Source organism: Embiotoca jacksoni, unplaced genomic scaffold (assembly GCF_022577435.1).
Source record: "Embiotoca jacksoni isolate LCO1_2020_lvr unplaced genomic scaffold, fEmbJac1.0.p SCAF_28, whole genome shotgun sequence".
In the NCBI taxonomy this organism is placed as follows: domain Eukaryota; kingdom Metazoa; phylum Chordata; class Actinopteri; family Embiotocidae; genus Embiotoca; species Embiotoca jacksoni.
In genome coordinates this window covers 2,627,902-2,650,789 of record NW_027185379.1, presented here as the reverse complement: position 1 = coordinate 2,650,789, position 22,888 = coordinate 2,627,902, and the positions used below count along the sequence as shown (strand labels likewise).

Genomic DNA, 22,888 nt, shown 5'->3' with positions numbered 1-22,888 from the left:
TGTATTCAACATTTAATTCAGTAATGCCTGATAACATACAATTTATATATGGCAAGTTAATTAAAATCCATCGAGCAGGCGTGCTTGTGTGTGCTTTAATCTCTTTAAATCAACAAACCATTTACTCTCCTTTAATGTATTCAAGCCGCTGGGCAGTTCTCCACCTCTTCACGTGTGACTTACTTGACCCTGGTTTTAATGCATGCAAATAAGCGAAAGCAATTCTGGAACAATTTTCTTGATGCTGTGATTTCAAGTCCTCACTATAATTTGACCAACACTCTGCTTATTATGATGTTTTTTACTAAGATTCATTCCAGTTGTGATGTGATGACAACATCAGCATTTACCTTGATTATGACTGTACTTTTCTACATGCTAGGTGTAAATAATAATTGAAAACATAAATTTTGAAATAAGTGTAGCAACATAGACAAATCAATTTTCAGCCCTTGATATTTTGTACTTACTGTTGGATAAGTCATTATTTACGGCATCGGTTTTTACTGCCTGCATGTGTGTGTATACACATGTGCGTGTCTTTGGCTGGGTAACATTCAAAGTACATTCATGTGGTGTGTACAGGTATGTGTGTGTATCCTACCCATGCTGCCTCTGGTCCCTAGGGAGCTCCTTGAGGACACATCCAGCAGCCAGCAACTGCTGAGTCATTGCACATCCTACAGCGTCAAAACAGCAAGGAGGCCAGCCAGACTGCTGAGCTGGAGAGAGGCTTGCTGTTCTTGGTTTTAACTAATAAAAGCGTATGCAGATGGGTGCTCTAATACTACTGTCATTGCTAGGCTATTACATCTCTGTAACCATGAGAACTGGGTGTAGAAATAGCCACCAACGTCTGTCCAGGGGTTGTTATTCACTGGTTGCATAGCCTGTGGAGGAAAATAATAGCAGCTAAGACCTGCACAGTTTTTGTTGATTGAAAAATACTAACAGCAGTGAAATAAGCATTTTTCTATAGATGAAATGTAATTAGTTCCAGCGGGAGGTTAGTTGTGTACCGATTTAGTTTTCCCGTCCTTCATCGTCCGGGGAGATTGGTTCTATATTGATTGAGTCATTATACATATATACAGTGTTCTGTAAATGCATTACAGTCAAGCTTCGATGTTATTCTAAAGTGCAATTTAGTGACACAATATGTCCCTCAAATTTGTAGTGTCAGAACTATTGTATTTACATGTTGACTTCTTAGCTCTAAATGTTTTATGCTAGTGAAAAAGCACACAGTGTGGGACTCATCATATTTAGCTTTCTGATTCTTTTGGAGTGGATAATTTAAATTTTCTTTTCTATTATTGCTCATTACGCAAATCCTGGTAGCTGTAGGCATTGCTTCAGGGCAAAGCTTCGAGGAACACCAGTAAAATCTCCTTGTGAAAGTCCCTCCTCAACCTTTCAGCTGTATTTTAATTTCCTTCAGCACACCAGCAACTAACGGGGGTTTCTGTTTAGGGGCCTCATTTACAAAACATTGCATCGAATCCATGCTACAATCATACGTGCGCAAAAAAGCTGAAAATGGTCGACTCCTGTTGCTGCAACAGCGATAGCGGTGCGATGGTGCCGCTCACTTTTATTTTCTACAGTCTTGCGTCAAATCTCCACCTTCCCATCTGTGTTGCCAATTTCCCCTTTCTCCAAAACGTACGTACACGTAGGTCAGAGTTTGCGTGCAGGTATGCAGATTTTCCCGTCGAGTTTGTTTTTTATAAATGGTGACTTTTGTGTGGGGAGTTTGCATAAGCAACGGTTATAAATGAGGCCCCTGATCTATAAGCAATTCTGAAATCACAAAATCAAATCTGAATTTGGTCAAATTCAATTTTATTTTATTGCTTTGTCTGTTGATTGTGTGTTAGTGCCACAACAATCATTCTACGATAATATATTTGATAGAGGCGCTACTAGTAGTTTCAATAGTAACAGTAAATTACTGATGAACAGTTTTGGTTATAGTTTTTACCCAACTCGGCAAAGTGCTTTTAAAATAGAATGTGGTACAAAAACATCGTGCAGCACAAAGTTAGGAGACCTGATGACAGATGTCAGCTTTGCAACAACAGATTGCTTGTGCGCTCGGGTTTGAGAGTACATGATAAGCAGGTTGGCAAGTATTGAGTGATGGATCCATCAATGCCTTAAGAATAATGTTTGAAAGTCTCTGTGGCATATTCTTGATTTAGTGCCAGTTGAATGTTTGGCTATTACAGTTTGGATGAGCTGAACAGAGGTTTAGTGATAATGGTGAAGGGGATTCCATTCGTCTAGCTGGACTTAATGCCCATTCAAATAAAAAAATAAACAAATTATATATATATATATATATACAGTATATATTAATATATATGTGTATGTATATATTTTTTTTTCACAAAGGAGAGGAGTAAACTGATTTTAAGATGTTTTGCCAAAAGCACAATTATGCCAATTATATTACATAACACTAAGTACAGCCTTTTTTAAAAATTATTATTAGCCTGCAGTAAACATCATGATAAGTATAAAATATTCTCTTTGTCCATGTTTTTCCTTCCCTTTCACATAGATGTCTTTATCACACTAACACACTTTTAAGGCTCCTCCACAGACTAATGATTTGAATTAGCAAGCAAAAAAACTTGGCTTGAAGATAAATGATGGTCAGGCTCCTTAATTCACATCTCTTTTTTGTTCTGCATGATTAAACACGAGTCATCAATCAGCATTTTTTACCTTCAAAGCACATCGTGGCTAACGTGCTGATGTGATCATGTGTTTAGCCGGCGTAAGTGCAATATTTATTGATGTTGAGTTCGCAGATGAAACTTGCCCAGTCTGTTTATGTGGATTTACTGTGCATCTGTATTCTTATACTATATCTTACGAACATATATAAGTATGGTAAATTTAAATAACTTTTTGATCTTCTAATGCTATTCACAACCTCTACTACTTTACTTAACTAGGCCTAAAAAAAAGATAGTACACATGTAATATAATTACAATTAATATTACTTTTCTTAGCTGAGTTATAAAACAAACTGCGAAACAAAAACTATTGCAGTAAGTGCAAACTCCACAGTGACAATAATTGATTCCCTTGCTTCCTATATTATATGCTTTTTTGAGGGTTCAATACTCTGAAGAAACTTTGAAGTGTTGAAAGATTGAGGTTAAGCGCTCCAGGGTGGATCTCAGTTACTGAATCTTTGAACGTAGCATGCCTGTCTGTCTATGAGAGACAGGTGTTCCTCGTAGAAACGTTTCACAGCACCAACAAGCTACGGGGGCTTTGAAAAGCAAATTTCTCAAAAATTTTAACTTGAGTGGGGAATGCATCAACCTGTCCCCTATCCAAGTAATGACGAACCTTTGTTAAGTTTCTTTTCCCTGACACTATTCTTGGACCAGGCCACATTTCCATTGCATTCAAAATCACCTCCTGAGCTTAAGGGTGACTTCTGTTTATTTATTATCAGGAATCCAACCGTCCACTTTGTTCTATTAAATGCAGTGTTTTTTTCAAAGTTGACCCAGGCGAAGTAAATTCAGTGTTTGCAAAAGGCTCATTAGTCTTTTCTAAATAAACATTGTTTTATACTGTCACTACCACTGTCCAATATGACTTACACAATGAAATGCCCCTCATTGCTCTAATCATTATTAAATAGACTACTGATGAATAACGACAGATGAAAGAAAATAAGGGAATCACGTTTGAAATGCATGACACGTTTCTAAAAATAACCACAGAACAAGTAGCACTTTTCCTCTTTGATACAAAACCCTTGTGCCTTAATCTTCATGCCTTGTGCACACCAAAATCCCCCTGCTGATGGCCACGCCCCCCTGAGTTGAATGAGCAAATTTCTTGGAATCACACTCCACATTTAGGATGTTCGTCAACTTGGAACTGACTATCTGGAGCTTTGCCACCATATTACGGAGCCTATGGGATGTAGTGACATCAGACTTCCAATTAGACAAGATTTTTGTGTACTACAGGGCTGCATTCATTCGTGCTTGTGTTACAACAGTGTGGTGGGACCACAGAAATGGGGTTTAATATTGTGGCTATGGAGGAGAAGAAGGATATTTGCACTCATGGAACAAATGTTTCAATGATATTTGCACAGGAAAAACTGAGAGTAATATTATGAAGACCCCCTGGTTTTTGTTTGAAATAAAATGACAAAAATTCCAAATCAGTGAGAAACAATGGACCTAATATTGGTCTTTTTATTTTAACGATGTATCCGAAATCCTGTCTTTGTTTTTATACAGTATCATTTACTTATTGATACAAAACTGCCCTCTGAGATGGTCATAGAAGTGAACCTAAATGTATAATAGTATTGCATGATGTGTAGTCCAGTGAACTGTAACTGTGTGCACATTAAAATTGAATAATTTGACAAGAAACCCCAAAAAGTTCAAATTTATAATTGTATGCACATGAAAATATGTACATCACACAGAAATGATTAAGTACTGTTACCTGCTAACTGAGTCTCATTTTAAATATCTTAGTTTTGGTCCTGGCCACTTTATTCTGTTTGTAGTTTAGTCTAAAAAAAAAAGTAGTCCTGTATTTTAGATATTAAGGTGCTGGTTCAAACCATGTTACAAACTCATTCAAAGAATCAAGATGAAAAAAAAAAAAGTCAGACAGTAAGACCTATTAATAAAGACAGGAGTTGGGACCTTTTGAAAGAGTTTTGTTTTGTTTTACTTGGTGAGTTATAACATATATTTGTATGGCCACAGGAACAATTATATCATGTACACAGTCATACTTTAGTAATTGTATAAATTTTGCTGCAGGTACAAACAATTACTTCTGTCGAACAATGGTATTGTAGTGCATCATTGCCTTTTGGCAACTGCGTTGGAGACTGTAATCATTTGCTGCGGGGGATAGTGTTTCCTGAAATGTCTGTAATTTGACTGCATCCACATTGAGCGCAACATGGAAGCTTGTTCTGAAATGGTCACAGGCATCGTAGCAGCAGAGTATCAGGCGAAATGATGCTTCAAAGAAATCACTGGTGGTTTCCCAGCTCAGCCGTGGTTATTTCCACCCACAGTATTTCTTGTGAAGTTATTTATTTGTTTACTTTTCTGGCAGAGTCTCTGCTCAGATCACGGATTAGTGGAGATATTCTCTGGCTCATTTGCAGGCTAATTTGCTGGGTTTTAGAGGCCCTTGTGGACAGTTTTGGGTTGTTATCTGTGGAGTTGCATTCTCACTCCCCGCCAGCGCCTCTGACAGTTTAAACCAACAGAACATCAGGGCCCATCTTACCACTGAGGCTCAGGGGCCTCACTACAGCTCAAAGCATGACATGGAGCAGGATGAGCCCTCCTCTATGGAGGATCATTCCAACCCACTCTTGCTACTTGTCTCCCTCTCTTAGTAATATCCATTTAACATACAGTCAATTATCTATGCTCATGCTGTATTTATATTAGTTTCAGGGAATACTCTCCATGCTTAAAATGGGATACAAGTAGCAGTGAACCGATTAAACATTCTGGATCGGTATCAGCATATGTATTGACCTTATTAAACAGATACGATTCAACTAACCTACACAAATGTAGTTTTATACTATTTTTTTTTATATTAAATTGGAAATATTGAATGTGCTGTACAACAATATAATTAAAAATCTATAATATCTATGAAATATTCCCATACTAATTAAATTGCCATGTGAACATTTCTTCATGTATCTGAATGTATTTTTTGGCTGCTAACATTTTATGAGTCTTCCAATAAAATTGGAGATATCTCTGAACAACCGTTTTGTTGTTGGTGAAAGTAATTAGCGGTTGTTATTGAGGCTGAGGAAGCAGAGATCATAACGTGCTAGAATGAGATAAAAATAATTATACCTTCATGCTGATATTTTCCTCATTAGCAGTCACCTCTCTTATGTATAAGACTATGATACAAATCCAGGTTCAGAAATTAAGACTTGGTTCATCTATAAAAGACTCATCGGTAAACACCAACTATGGAGATTAAATATGTAAATGTTTGTCTGTCACTTAGTCATCCAAAACTTGATTTAATACATTTTATATGTAAACATACACAAATGTATATCAGATACAAAATTAAATCATTATTTCATCATGATCATGTAGACATTACCATCCATGTGCAGACTATATAAATTGAAACACCACACGAACACATAACAAGTATCTACCATCAAAGCACTTTTGAGTTTGAGAACACAGCATAATGAAATGGTAAAGTTTCAGAAGATGCGGATGACAAGTATCTCTGACAGTTAGTACATAACATTAGCTTCTTTGCTTTTAAAACTTGAAAGCTGTAGCTGTGGAATACAAGATCATCTGTGTGATAACTCCGACGGTCGTCTGTAATGAATTTTTGGTAACAGTCCCACTTTTCTCAGAGTTCGTCAATGCAGCTCGATTCAAAATAACATTCCAATGCTCAAATGTCAGGGTGTTGCGAACAGGAATGTCACACACATAAAGGACCTGCCATTTCAAAACCTTGTTGTGCTGGACAGCTCCATAGCCTGTGCATTTTGAAGAAAATAGCTCAGGAGAGAAACTTTACGTTTTTTTCCTCTCTTTTTTTTTTTTTTTCTCCATTTTTAGAGGTTCCCCTAAAGTACTGCTGTCAGACTGGAAACACTATTCTTATCACAGCTGTATGAATTGCCAGCTTCTGCAGAAGGTCACACCAGAGCTGCATTCTAGCTGTCTTCAAACCTCAATGCTTTCAGTGTGCGAATTACCAAATTTTGGCAGTGATGCACTTTCAGACGACTGAAGCTGGCTCGCCAGTTGTTAACAGTTGGTTGAATGTGTAACAGTTTTATAATTTATTTTAGTGGGAAATGTAGTCCGGGACAGACGGAAAGATTTCCCCACCGAGCTTAGGTACAGTATGGATGGCACCCTGAAGCAGTTGTTTTTTAAATGTCAAGTTGGACAGCTTAAATTAGGAACTAGAAAACAAACGGACTTATTTCAGTCAGCTGCCTGATAAACAGGTACTTATAAAAAAATATACGGTGGTTGTGACCCTACAAGATATGCATGGCTGAGATAACAACACTCGGAAGGCTTTTGAAGAAATGAACCCGGAATTTTTTCTTGACCTTGTGCATGTTCTTACGTGGCATTAAAATGATTTGTTCGAGAGAATCATGATTTCTCCTAAAGTCTGCCATTAAGTTTGACTATGTGATGCACCGAGCCAAAGCTGCAGTCATCACTTATTGGATTCTCTGCACTTTTGATTCTGGGTCAGCTCTCAATTGCTGTGCTTCTTTAATTGTATTCAGGCGCCACCCTTGTAAGAGATTGCACTGCTTGTTTGTTGTCGAAATTGCTCAAAAGACAGTAAAAATGCAGTATTGAAGTACAAACAAGGGAAGGGCCTCCTAACCTATACGACCATAGAGTTTTGGTATAAAACTGAAAAGTGACAACACATTTTTTGACTGAAGTTAAAAAAAGACTGCTAGGGTCGTACTTTTGTTTCCTTTCAAAAAAGCTAAAGTATTGAACGCAGCATTTCTGAGTGAATGCAAGTGGTGATGCATCGTTGTGCTTTCCTCCTACTGTACACACCCAAGACAATACGAGAGTGGATCAAAATGTTCAGAGGCGACTCCTGTTGAACACAAACAGGACGAATCTACTTGTATATCCTATATCTATGTATAGTATACGATATACAACATCTATCTTTTTTTATACTGAGCCTGCTATCATTTTTTTTTATCAATCAGGAAAAATGCATTCTACAAAGCTGCATTTCATTTTTAAAAATGACAACACAATGTAATAATGGTAATTATACTCGAGCTGGAGTGCAATAAACAGAAGATTGAAACTAGGCTAGCTGGCTAGCTGATATTGATCCATGATTTTCCCCAATTCTGATCATGCAGATCATCCCAGGCGAGCCCGAGTGCAAAAACAAAAACAAATTATTAAATTGGATTGGCAGAGATAGTATCTATAAAGAGACGCACATTGTTTAACATGACTAAGAAGTTACACTGGTAAAAGACAGTTTGTTTAGAATGCTTATTACATGTAATACCAAAGAACATGATGCAGCTTATTAGTGCTCCTGACTATACTTTTATTTTATGTCAAACAGTTATTATAAAATATTCAACCGTTGAAAATATATTAAAACATTTTTCGGATTGACTAATAGTTTGACACAGTATTAAAGGAGTGTTCACTGCCCATCTACGGTTGCTTGGACTCTATGTACCACAGGCAACTTGATTTCTATTCATTGCCTCAGTTGAAATTTGGAATAAAAATTGGCTGCCCTTCGTTCTGACCAAAGTTTGAACAATTACGCTCCAGAAAAGGTGTTTTCTGTCTGCACACTTTTGTTATTACATGTATGCTACCTCTCTACCGCTACCTGAATGCACTCTTTCAGGAAAGAGAATGACAAGATGAACCTGAATGGTTGCAAAATACTTATACAAGATCAGGATTGCCTATTTGTGTTTTTCTGACTCATTCACAGGCAGCCCTCCATTATTCTTAAATTGCTGTAACTTTTGTTACACACAAACCTTATTGGTCATGTTGCTGACTGTCAGTGGTTTACTGTAAGTTTAACCATGCAACAAATTATATAAGCACTTAGAAACACAAGCCTCTTGACAGCATGTATTTTAGATAGCCTTGTGAACTGTCATGCACTCAGTGGGAGCTGCAGGCACACAAATCAATTCGTCAACACTGACAAAGTTACTGAAATGAAAAATGGGTGTTTTATGTAAGCTCTATCCAGAGAGCATGATGAGAGGAGGAAATCATGTTTTGACAGATGACTTTTCATACTACTACATATTACTATGATCTTTATATACACAACATAACACATCTGCACATATCCCATTAAAAGGTGTCCCTCTCAGTACTCACAACTTCTTACTCAGGCTTTTCAAATTTTGATTCCAGAAGAAAGTTTGAAAAAAAAAAAAAAAAAAAAAAAAGGTTTTAAATTTTTGAGGCAGTACTTAAGCTCTTTACTGTCTTTTATTGGGAGTGTAGCTTTTTCTTAGGGGGATACTTCAGAATTTCACTAGGCCAGGCCTAGAATGCGCTGAGGAATGACAGGATGGGGATGGTGCCATCTTTGTTCAGCGAGGCCCCAGGCAGGCCACATGTAGCCCTAATGAGTTGCTTACAATTTCAGGCTCCGCTTGCTCTCAAACACCAAAAGTAAACTTTTGTCTTTTTTTCCCCTCACTATTCAGGGACCTTAAGAGGATTGTGGGGTCATTATTTATTCATGCCATTGTGTTTATTCACCAGCCGCTGTGTGTGATGGGAGAGGGAATGAAGCAGCCAGTGCAGACGGAGTAAAAGCTGATAATTATCCACTATTAGCATTGTTTTTTTCAACCGTGGTTTAAGTCGGCTCAGTTGATGATCGAGCTATGATAGGGGTGTAGAAATATCCATTCAAAGCAGATTACCATGTTCACGTCTTTGAAGTCTGGAACCCTCTGCAGAGGTCATGCGATTGGGTGTGGATGCGTTTATAAGCCTGATTTTACACCACTTTTTTTCCATGCAGTTGGAGAAGCCACCCTGTCACAATATCAGTTACAAGCATTTGTGTTGACCTGGAGATCCTTCAAAAAACAGCCATCACATGTCTGCAGAATGTTAACAGTGGGACGATTTGAAACCTTTACTTTTCATCCCAGAACAAAGAAATCCCCGGAGCTGCTTACATGGGTCTGTATGGGGGGATTTAGAAATGTCAGACCACCTCAGTAACTAACACAGATTCAAAAGACTGATGAAGTAAAGAGCAACAAATTTGGGACTTGAAAATGGATTAAATTCGTTGCTGGCTTTGCTGTCTTGACATGATTCAGCCAACCTGCACAGTGTTTTCTCCTTTTATTATATCGGAGGTGTTCAAACATTTCCTATTGGTAACACTGCAAATTGAATCTTGCAGGGAGGCAGCAATAAAGTTTCTCTTCAAACAGAAGAAATTTCTGTTGACTTTATTTAGAATTTCAATTTTATATTTCCAGTGTGATTCATTCTTGCGTTTGTCATAGAAAGGTCGAAACAGATGGTGTCGTTCGGCTAGATTGCAGGACACACAGAAATAGAGTGGATGGATGAGAGTGGCAGAAGCCATGCAGGGATGTGGGTATAGAGGATAGAGGAGTCTGTGCTTAGAATCACCCACAGAAGAAATGCAATCTCGAGTCTCAGCCACTCTGGCCTCCTCTTTCATCTTCCCAGGTGGTACTGTGGGAAGCCACTGTCTGTATATACTCTGCTGTTTGCTAACACATGTATGTGACTGCTTTTTTACAGCTTAGTCGTACATTCCCCTTTTCCTAGGTGAATAGATTATCGCTAAATGAGTGCATCCTTATAATGGTTTAATCTGAAGAGGAGGGAAGGGTCGATGTTTAGTCTGTCTTCTTATGGAAATTGTGACAATTGTTAATTTGAATAAAATGATCAATTTCTCTCTTTAGTGTCCTTCTACGGTTCTACAGCCACTACGACATCTGTATGAGTGTCCAGAGAGTTTTTGTTTGTTTTATTGGGTTATTCTCTCCATCCATTTCTAAATTGTCATTCAGGAGCTCTTTTAAGAGCATTCAGTAGTTGTAAGTAATGGATGCTGGGTTTAAAGTGCTGATAGGAATGTAGCTGGTCTGCTTTAAATGGAACAATGCCTTCTGCGGTAATACTTTTTTATTACATGCAAATACAAGTTCCATTTTCTCAGTAATGGTCAGGCATGTCTATAAAAAAAGCATTTATGGGTATTTACATTTTGTTTTCAGTCATACATTATGTTCACTCTCGGTTATTATGATATTGATTTCTAGCAGGTAAACGGCACTGTCAGAGAAATATTCATCAATTTTCTGATGCTGGTTCGTAAAAGCTCATTTCCCACTTCCGCTGCGAGTGTGTCTATGTGTCCGTGTTTTGCGCTGTATAGTTTGGGGTAGGTTGGGGGATGATAGGCAGAGTCGGGCAGGATTGCAGTTTGCAGTTTGCAGTTTGCAGTTTGCAGTTTGCCTGAGAAATTGATAACATTACTTCATATGAACTGGTAACAGTTTTGTAATCCTGCAGCTGGTATATGTAATATGTGGTAGATGGTGTTGATTAACCAAAGGCTTGATTTAGCTAAAGGAGTATAAAGATGAAGCATGTGTTTACAACAAATCTTATCACTCGTATCTGCTGCATGAGGTGTATGACTTTTTCAAAAGCCTCCCTTTGAGCTTCACTCTGTCTGAGAGATCACCTGTCAAGTATTAATTTCATAAAAAGGTTATGGCTTGCAGCTGTGCAACAGAATACAATTATGTCAATTTGGGAAACCTAATAATATTAATTCAGAAAAACAGAATGAAGCCGTCTTGTTGTTTGTCTTGCCTGCAGAGCTTTGATAAGTTTAATTATTACCGGAGCACACACAACAACTCCTGTGTGTTTCCAAAACATAGAAGTAAATATAAACCTAAATTCATTTTGCAAATGCCTAAACAGAATCATGAGTTAGGTCATTTCATAGCATTGTCTTTTGTTTTTAGATCACCTATAGTGATTACGTGAAGTGTTACTGTCTGTGAACCCAGAGCCGTCTTACTTCGATTTAGGATAGGATACCTTTAATGATCTGACACTCAGTTTCATGCTATTTTGTTGTTGTTGTTGTTGTTGTTCAAAGGTTGCCTTATTGTGAACTCCGTTACTCGTATTGATCCTATGACTGTTTTCTTACCCTGCAGCAGAATTCTTTTAGCATCGCCTGTCATTGATTAATTATAATATTCTCATCTGTTCTATCTGTTTTCTGCTCATTTTAACATTGATTCATAAATTGTAGTAAACAGTTGCTTCTGTTAAAGTGACCTACAAATCACCAGCCAAGACCCATATTACTATTGAAACAAAAGATATCATCCAAAGCATAATATGGATAAAGTCTCTATGTAGCAATGTGGCAGATTTGATTGAAATTTGATTGAAAATGTATCAAACATAGATGGGGGCAGTCTGTTTTTAGACATTCCAATGGATTCAATAGCTGAAATCAAGGTACTAAAAATTCTGTAAATCCGATACTGCCAAAAAAAAAGCAGCTGTCCATATTATATATTTGCAGTTTGTCCTACAATGTCCCAATACAGCCCAGAATATAGAAGAAAACAGCTGATGTTTGACGGGAGTGCAAGTTCACAGTAAATTGTACCTATTAATGTTACTTAACCGTCACCAGTCTGCTGGTGTGTTTGCTAATTTTCACTCCATCTTTTCTCGTGATACATTGCAAACGCACCCCTTCAAGGCTTGATTTAAATGCAGCCTCAAAGATGCTGAATTTCTAAAACTGTCAGTGACGCAAAGGCAGGATTAGCACCATCTTTTCTCAGTCTTTGAATTTCAGTCCAAACCAAGAGCAGTGATGTAGAGCAGTTCACAAAAGAGTACATTTAATGAGTCAGAGCTCAAACTGCCAATTACTCAGAAAAAGCCCAAAAAGGTGCATCATGAGATCTTCCTGAAATCTTTACCCAACATTTCCAGGAAAACGTGAGCCTAACTGGTGAAAACTGTAAATATGACCATTAGAGCTACACAACAACACATTATTAAGAGAACAAAATTGGAATGCTGAAGAGGGAAATGATTATTTTCAGGTAATTCAAAATCCATTAAACATCCAATTAAGGTGCCAGTCAAAGTACCTTGTTGGCAAATATAACTCAATTAATAAACCATTATTTCTGTTTGGTTTGGCATGTTATTATTATTTATAAATGTATTTATTAAACCAACTCTTTCCCTTTCAAAAAAACTTAGATTATACATTATCCTTAATGGTTTTTTTTTTTACCAATACTCACACTATAGTCCTTACAGAAAATAGTCATTATAATGGTTTAGTGTTCAATCTGAGCATCATGCAAATTTATGGTTCATTTTTACTTATATTACCTACCATCTGAACATTTTGTACTGCCAAAGCTCTTACCCAAGGATTGTATAGAGGATTAACATTAACAAGAGGCACCAATTTATGACTCCCTCCGGAGGGTGTCAACATCTACAGCCTTGAATTTTGTTCCATAAACTGCACAGGACAGTGAAGAAGACTTCATACACACAAGAAAGCAGAAGTTTGTCTGTTTTTGTGCACGATTTAATCTTTGATTGGGTGTTTTGCTTTTACACAATGTGTGTCACTCAAATTAGACACCACAGAGGGAAAACATACCTGCTGCCTTCAGATGGCTACAAAAAGACTTAATCAACTGCAAAGGAAAGCCTTAATACACGAAAGCTGGTAAGAATCGGGCTAATCGGCTGTGCGCCCCCCTGGCATCGCTCCCGTAATCAAAATCTTTAAAAAAAAAACAGGATGTGTAATTACATGTCTGCTGATTGAAGAATGGACAGTGAAAGGCAAGCAGACAAGTTAACCAATACTTAAAGTGTGTGTCTGATTTTAGAGAGTGGTTTAAAGATGCACCTCCACCAATTAGTGAGGCACATAACCCACGTGCTGCAACTGTATTGAGCTGTTGACTCGGTCCGGGCCTGTTGGCTGTGGACGCTGCAAAGTTTACTGAAGTTTACTAAAGCTGAAACTACAATTCCATGCTGGTTTACAAGCGACGCCAGGGGGAGCGTCACTGGCAAACAGCCGCACGTTGGTGATTTGCACTGCAAAATACCAAGCAGGTGCATGCAAGGAACAAAGCCCACTGCGCTGTAGGAAACCCCACTTTGTGTCACGGAGTGTGTGTGTGTGCCCACAGGAAAATGGAGCATTTCACTTTGACCTCCACATTCAAACACAGTAATAGCAGGACTCGATTGTAGTGGTAGGAGTGAGCACAAAACAACAACTGAAAGTATGACAAAAGCTTTATTCATGCCATCACATTGTAGTCAATCCCACTCCACCTACACTAAATGACAAAATTAGTGCCAGGAGCAAATTACACAACATTGTTCTGATCTGCCAATAACAAACGGCCAACCTTTCACACACCCCTGTTCAAATGCTACCACGCAACTGTCCGAGTCAATTTGTTGACACACAGTATTCCTTTTTTTTTTTTTTCACAAGTTCGCCCTATTGTCATTTTAGAATACCAAGATGTGGATTAGGATAAGCATTAAATCCACATTCTTGTATTTTGACTACAACAATACATGCAGCCTGTTGTTTTCAGTTGTAAAATGGAGATTGGACACAATTTTCCAACAAGAGAAGCAGTGTGAGGACGACACTCAGTCCACTGTGAGAGTCTCAGTCATGCCTCTGCGTCCTGTATATGTCTTGTGTGCCACAGCATCAGTTGATGGTACAGGGCAGGCACTCAGATGTTTGTTTTTTTTCTTCATGTTCAACTGCAAATACACTACATGGATGCCGCACGCAGCTATAGCTCTTGAGTAAACATAATTCTTGTTGTCACTGTGGAGTCGCACGTCTGCTTCACCTTTCTCAGCATTGTGGATGTGTAGTATATTTAACTGAGGCATTCATACTGGATCTGATATATCCTGTTGTGTGTTTGAAGAGTGGCAACTTTTATCTCCTTCAATATATCTTATTTTCTATGCATGGCTTCAGAATTGATATCAGTTGGTGGCAAAACCAGAAAGATTAGCTGGGTTTAGAGAAAACAAAGAGACAGTGGGAGAATTAAAAATCAGGACTCTCTGGATGAAAGATGTTGACTCTTCTTGCTTGATTTTTTTTCTCTCCACTCGATTAGATCCTCCCTCTCAATTATATTCTCTATTTGCCTGATTCGATTTTCACTCTCTTAGCCAAATACGCCTTCTCAAATAAAGGCATTTTTTAACTATAAATTGTCATGTGTTTATTTGTGCAGTGATAATGACTGATTCAGCCTCTCACGCATACACAAACTTTATCATTGGAATAAGGTTCTTAGTTTCCAATTCACGATTCTGCATTAAAGTCCCTACATTGATGATTGCAGTTACTGTGCTGATGTCTCCTTCTGTCTCCACTCATTAGTCAGCACATACACACTCCCAAAAGCCTAATATACAGACATCTCTGGAGCACAAGGTGTGTCCTCAAATCCTTTAAAAGCTTGTAATTAGTTGCGCTAAAGCAATTAGTTGATTAATTGATTAGTTGATTGTCAGAAAATTAAAGAACACAGTTTTAAGACCTGATTAGTTGTTGGTGTCATCAAAAAAGCTGCCTGCGGATTTTGAAACGTGAGGACCTCCCTTTTTTTTCTGTTTTTCTATAATTGCAAATTGTAACAAAAACATGGATCTGTAGTAGAATAACTGTTACTAGCAGTCCTAGTTGCATTATGAAACTACAGCATTACTGGTAACGGTTCAGTTTTTGACACTAGTCTATTTTAATGTTACTAGTCTGCGGGACTATAGCTTCAAGCAGTTGTGTGAATGCTTTGTAGTTACAAGCTTAGATGAGTGTGTCCTTGGAAATTGATTTTAAAAGGGAAAAAAAAAAAGTTTTTGGTTCCTGCATTTCTTCATGCTGATAATTTGCCAAGATTTAGTTTTTTCCAAATATGACCTTTTCAATGAATTAGCCTTTCTCCCAGAAACGTGTTCTTGGAGGTCTGGGAGGAGTCTCTGACACAGCCTCAGCTTAGTGCAGGGTAATATCACAATCTATAAAGTAATGTTAGACCCAAGAGGTTTGAGAACCAGCATATGTTCTCTTCTTTTTTTTTCCTTAAGGCTAACAAGCATTGTTAGAAAGGTTGCTTTAATATCTCTGTAGACAGACACCCACAGTCTGTGTGCACAACTGATAAATCACAACCTTATTAAATAGAGAACAGGCCAAACTCAGACAATTAAATAATATACCTAACAATGAACAGGAGCTGTCAAAAACAACAGAAAAGGGGGTGCACACCTCACCTCCGGTAGAAGTAACTTGAGAAAAGCAATACACTCAGTCGGAAGGTCCATCAAGAGCATTCTAGCGTTTAGCATTTAGCCGTGACCCAGCATGCACCTGCAGGTCACGTCGTGAATGTGTTTGGTTTGGATTGCTTAGTGTAGGTGGCATTAAACCATTAATTAACTCAGGTAGATTCAACCTTTTCTTTTTATGATCCATTAAATTTGAGTGCATTTTTGTGCATTTTCTGTCCCGTTCCCTGGCTGGTTTAGGGTCAAATGTACAACTCACTCTCGGACACTCCCGAAAATGTCAGCTGAGTGCAAAGCATGGATGGACAGAGTGGCACCACTCTGCATGGAGCTCTGCCTGGACAGCATTTTCCCTTCTGAATTGGCTCCTTTCTTATGCTCCATTCTTGCACGGTTTATTTATGACTGAAACTTATCTTAGTACTTAAGACCATACTTCAAATGAACTAAAAAAAATAGTCAAAAAAGTACAATTACATAAAAAACCTAACTTGGTTACAGTAACAAGAGTAAGTTACTTCCACCATTGCAACCATGGTAGCATTCTATTTCATATCTGTCACTCGTTAGATAAGTTCAAGTCAGTGAACCAGATTGCTTCATGGTAATATTCAGTTTGCAGGATTTTTGAATACATGTTACCTAAAACATGACATTTCATTCGGATGTAAATGATCCCTATATTTCAAGAAAATGTACTATATCGCAACATATTCCTTTGTGATGGAGATTACGTATTATAATACCCTTATATTTACCACTGCATTTGGGAATTTTTGCCTTTTATTAGTGACGACAGAGAGAGTCATGAGATGTGGGTATTAGAGCAGGGGAATGGCATGCAGTTAAGATTTTGCCAGGAATCAAACCAGGAATTCCACTGCTGAGAGCATTTTTTTTGCTTATGTAGTATGTTCTCTTACCACTCAGGCATCGGGTTGCCTTAGCTCCTTCTATTTGCTCTGCCTTACAGTCACTGTCTCATTAAAATAACATAACAGTCCCCTAGCAGGAGAAATTACCGTGCAGCCAAATGATCACATGCTGCTCTCTGGTACAGCCAGCACATTTCCATCACCATTCATATGTCCTCTCAAAGTTGCATAGAACATCTACTTGTTTATTTGTTTTAAGTTGTAGGGTTGTAAAACAAATAATAATATTGATGCATAGCTGTCCACCCACATTTGCATGTTTGTTCAAATTTCATGATGTGCAAATGTATGATGTCATAATCATTTCATCTTTACTTGATATTTTAATGAAATACAGGGTCAATGTTGGATTAAAGTCTTACATTTTTAGTAGGTTACTTTGGATTAGAACATCTGTTAAATTCCCAAATGTATTACAAGACATGTGTTAAGCATTATCTCTTGGAAGGAAGCACTAAATGCCCTTACCTACAGATCACAGACAATTTATTTGTCTGTTCCTTTAATTGGGTTGCTAATGAGTAGATTAGGGCCTTCAATGTGGCTGTGATCTGTGTTTGCAGTCTGGCCAAACCGGGCAGTAACTGGCTCTTCCTGATCCTGTCAGAAGCTAAAGCAGTAGGGGCATGGTCCAAAGGCTCCTAAGTAAAGGTCCCCTTTTGCTGCTGTAATATAGTGAGTGAAGGCAAAGGCAATCAACTCTGGCAGCCAGAGAAACTTTTCTGGCCATCTCAAGCTGTGGCTTCTCGCCTGTAGACGCCCTGTCTCTGGCTTTAGGTGCACGTGGCCTGGGCACGAACTAAACAAGGCAGCATCAATTAAACACAGTGAGGCAGTAAAACCTTTGTGTGCATGAATAATAGCGCTAAATATGACTACTTTGGCCTCATTTATGTTACGACTTTGACCATTTTCAGAGGACTTTATTTTTTTTATCGTTTCCCTGAAGTTTGTCTTTGAGAAAAATGCACAAAAATATCACAGAAGCCCTGTATATAGCTCATATATTAGTCTTTCATGTCAAGAATTTCAGCCCTGTTTCTGTTTTTTATAGTGGTAGATACTAGCTCACTGAATGGGGCTTGGTTCAGCAGCAGACTGTTGTTGTTTTGACACGTGCTAAACGTAGCATCCAAGGCCGGAGAAACTCTTGTTTTTGAACCATGCGTTCCCATTTACAACTGTTTGTGTGGTGAATGTTGTTGCTCGCATACTTGCCTCTTTACTCTGCGTGGACTCCACCAGAGGGCAAACCAGAAAATCAATGATACCGTGAGACGTAGGATACGTGCCTTGCGCACACGAAACGGGTAGTTTGAAGCAAGTATATCTTCGGCCTGAGATGTATCCAAGGGAATCAGGGAATGACTGTAATAATGCCGTTTTCAACAGCTCTTCCTCTCGCTGTTAAGCATTCCTGTACATTGAAGCACAGCAGTGCTATGGTCATTAACCCACAGCAGGACCACTGTGCCTCTGCACCCATTACTGCGCCGGCATTATAGAGTTGAGAAAGAAATGAAGTGTGCGGTGTGAAGTGTATATAAAGCACAAACTGTGACTCTTTCGGGCAGCGGACATTCACTGCTTGTCTAGGGCTGTCGCTGATATGTTAATATCGCTAATTGTTTCCTAATTAGATGCGAGTCAGTGAGTCGTGTTTTAATACTCTTCAGGGATCATTACGGAGCTGGAGGAAATTCATCTCTGCTGATGAATGACAGTCAGGTCAGCAGGAATTTCAACATCAAGACCGGAGCACTGATGGGAAGATGGGGAGAGCACCTATCTGATGGCTTTGTGCGCTGTAGTCATGTTACTTAACTGCTCAATTTTTGGCATGGTGCAGAGTTGCATCACAAGTTAATCACACATTAATGAAGCTCTATGTGGAGTTTGAACATTTCCTGACAGCATGGGATTGGATCCAACTGGCCTTAAAATAAGAAACTATATGATAGTCATATTTGAGTTAGATAGATAGATAGATAGATAGATAGATAGATAGATAGATAGATAGATAGATAGATAGATAGATAGATAGATAGATAGATAGATAGATAGATAGATAGATAGATAGATAGATAGATAGATAGATAGATAGATAGATTTGACTTTATTAATCCCACAGTGGGGAAAAATCGTTTCTATTTCCGAATATAAAAAGGAGCACAGTACACTGTGAGCATCCTAGTGTACAGTGTTTCTTAGTTTGGAGAAGGGCAGTTATGTTGGATGAGGGATATGCAAAATGAGCAGTGTCTAGAGTTTTTTAGTAGATGTGTCTGAATTGGCATGCTCTTGTGTACAGTATGTTATGCTTTAATGTTTGCATACACCCAAACCAATCACTTCTGTTTTTTTGCGTTTTGTTTTGTTTTTAGATTTGAGCATTATAACCAGGAATTGTTCAAATTTTTTGCATTAAACACCCCAAAAAGGTGTTTTGTTGTTTTATTTCTCTAAACTAGTGCCAGGCAATTGCCTTTTCTATTCTCTCTCAAAGTCATTTCAGTTGTTTGTATTGTTCTTCCCAGCTGGGGTGAGGTGGCAGAGACAAAGGCAGATGTGTTCCTGTTTGTTTTTGAAGTGTCAGAGTTAAGCCTCGCATGTGTGTGTGTGTGTGTGTGTGTGTGTGTGTGTGTGTGTGTGTGTGTGTGTGTGTGTGCGTATGTGTGTGCGTGCGTGTGCGTGTGTGTGTGGGTGTTATGCTTCTGTCTGATGTTGCCTGTGTTTGGGTGTGTTTCATCCCCTCCCCTCCCCCCCTCCCCCCGTCCCCCCATGTGTTGTCTCTGTTTGTGGTCCACAGGTCCTCCGCTGCATTGTTCATCCGCCTCTTCCTCCCCTGTTGAGCAGCTCCCATACCCTCCCCCTTCTCTTGCAGCCAATGAGAGCCAGGGAGGGTTGCTAGGTAACTGTGCGGTTCAGCCAACCCAGGACTCTGACTCTGAGGATGAGTTTGGCCCCAATTCATTCTTAGTTAAAACTGGCTCAGGGAACCTGTATGCTCCTACCACTGCAACTGCTGATGGTGAGTTGGTTTTCAAACTACTGTTGCTTTCTGGAGGTTAGCCTTCCCCTGCTCCTGGATATTTTGTGTTATAGGTCATGCAGATAGCTATAGGCAAGAACATGTCCCTTTTTTCTCCGCACCATGAGAGAGAGTAGAAACTTTGAGTCGATATGTAGCCTCAGGAAAAGCACATTCTCTGAAACAAGGTCTGCAGGGTTCAGGGCCTCACTCAAAGAGATGGACAATTTTGGTTCAGCAGGAGGTATTTGTCACAGATATTTCTCTTCAGTTGCAATGTGTGATGGTGGGAGTAATCGTCAACAATCTCTCTACAGAGTTTTCAGAAACAACAGTCTGCATGCAACCTCCGCACCTCAGATAAGAAATAAGCAAGAAACACAGAGTTACTTTACACCAGTTGCAATGTAGGACTGAGCCCTCTGAAGTCATATTAAAAAAACACAGTTGAAAAAGTTGAAAAACACAGTTGTTATGCAGCTTAAAAACAACTCAAAACCTTATTCTTGAGTTAGATTAGGTTTGAAGACTCCATGTGTGTTTTCCCATTTATAAATGTCAGCTATTTATTTCCCATGTAACGCAGTGTCTCCCACTGTAGATGTTAATACTCATTCACGCTGACAGAATGACATTTGTGCTTAACCTGCTAACATGGTGTTGATGTTGACATACACTCGAAAACATGCACGGTATATTTAGTAGCAGTCAAAAGGTGTCACAAATTATCGTCAGTTAACTTATTCTTTTAAGTACTGTGAAGATTTCATTTGGCATGAGCTGTGCGTGGCAAACAATATAGTTTGGATGGTCGATGGCGTGAAATTGTGCTGTTGATGTATTATTTGTTTGTTGACTGATTGCTAAAGATTCCTAGACTCTTGTGTATTAATTATTAACTTGCAAGGCGTTCATGCCGATAATTCAGTGTACTCTATTTATAACACCATAAACACTCACTGCATGGTGTATGAAAATGCATGGTAGAAGTATTTCCTCTTGGTAACTTCATCATTATGGCCACATAATATCACATTTAGAAGTGTAGCCAGTCATATAGTCTTGTTTTGTGATCCATCTCCATGTAAATATAAAATGCTGTCATTCAAACTTAGAAATTCATGATGCGTATCTCCCACAAGTCAACATTTATATGCTGAATGAGGTGGTATTTAAATGTGAACTCCTTTCAACTATTGCAGTAGTACTTATTTCTGCCACTGGTGCAGCAAGTCCAAATAATTGATCAAGCTTACCAGTTAACTACCCAAAGGGTTGAATTACATCAAACTCCATTCTGAGCTGCCTGCTCAGAATGAGTTATTAATCCCATTGAAAATCTCCCCTCTAATTGCTCAGCAGCAACACGCTGGTCACCCAACAGTGACATGACTGTGCTTAAAGGGACATGGGTGGGGGAATGGCCTTTACTGCAGCAGATTTGTCTCATAACAATGACACTGATTTGCATAGGTACATCGTTTAGGTTGGCCTCAGGCTGTCAGTGAGGGGTAGGAGAGGACTGAGGAGGAATATCCCACCTCCAGCAGCTGCCGTGGTAATCCTCAGGCTTTTTGGAAGTTGCCAAGTCCAGCAAGTTTCTGTGTGGCTGTTACTAATGAGTGCGAGGCCTTTTCTCACATTCATATCGCCATAGCATGAAACACGTACTCTTGGTACTGACGCCCGTTTTCCCATTCTGGGGACCTGCCACCCAGCTGATGTTAGCAAGTTATGCAAAATATGCATATGATTTGGTTAGACAAATTTTCATTGTAAATTAAAAACAAAACAAAACAATGACTGTAAGTAGCCAGCAACAATTTGAAATAACAACGGTAAAGAGCCTCCACTCCTTGTTCAGTTAAAATATATTCTTCTGTTTCTTTTGTTGATTTGGTTCATTCAGATCTGAATAATTTTTAGTTTTGGTTAAAAATTACTTCACAGTGAGCAACATAATTTTCTGTCTTTACTTGTTTATAATATATATATATATACCTAAATAACTTTATCAACCCAGGCTGATTCACCAGAATTGAGTGACTTGATTAACACATGCTGACTGTTTAGTGACAGTGTTACCTTGAGCTACGTTAATGTAATCGTTGTGAGTGGGTTGTAGATTTGGCATACAGAATAGGTAAAATGATTAAACTAGAGATCATAAATGTCGAGATAAATTTGTTTAATCAAATGTAAGGAATTTGTATGTTTTCTGTTTTATGTAGAAGCTGGAATTCTGAATGATAAAAAAAAGGAGTCATGTTGCCAAATGTAAATATAAATTAACAATGCATCTCAGGTTTTCATTGGAAATTACATGAGCAAAAAAGGTAATTTAAAAGCCACCTTGGAAAAAATGACTGGAATATCAAGTCAGATCTTTTTTGATATGGAGGTCAGTTATTGAAAAAAATATTCCAAATTGGAGTTTACACGGTGCAGGAAGAATTTACTTTTATATTGTCAGTGAACAACCAGAGGAAAAAAAAAAGTGTCTCTAAAATAATTGGCTCACAGTGTATCTGTTGCAGGAGAAAACAGGTGGTTTTTTTTATCACTTCAGATTACATTTCCTGAAGGTCATCTTTGAGCCCACATGCAGGACTTAAAATGTTCTGCTGGTTTTTTTTTTTAAGTAAACGCTCTCAGCAGCGTGTCGTTATTCACATTAGTAGCCTTCAAGGTGGCTGTGTTTATTTGTGTGTGTGTGTGTGTGTGTGGTTGTGGTTGTGGTTGTGGTTGTGGGGGGGCACTGAGCAATGGTTTCTTTAAGGCTGATGAGGCTGCTCGCTGAAGCCTACAGTCCTTTTGTGAAGCATGTGTTTCCCTGTGGCCCTCGGCTTTCTCTGAGGGACTTCTTCCTGGGGAGACTGCCAGTGAGAGCCCGCTGCCACGCTGAGCCACAAGATCTGAGACACTG

The 22,888-nt window shown here is 38.6% G+C and overlaps 1 protein-coding gene across 6 annotated transcripts in view; it reads left to right on the top strand.

The window, feature by feature from the left end:
- tenm4 (teneurin transmembrane protein 4) overlaps positions 1–22,888 on the top strand; it is a 138,780-nt gene that overhangs the window by 34,747 nt on the left and 81,145 nt on the right. For 3 of the 6 annotated variants that reach the window (XM_069161179.1, XM_069161178.1, XM_069161177.1), the window contains exon 4: positions 19,741–19,962. The exons of the other annotated variants lie outside the window; for them this stretch is intronic. In XM_069161179.1, the coding sequence (XP_069017280.1) occupies positions 19,741–19,962 (222 nt within the window). The remainder of the gene's footprint in view (positions 1–19,740; positions 19,963–22,888) is intronic. 6 annotated transcript variants of the gene reach the window in all.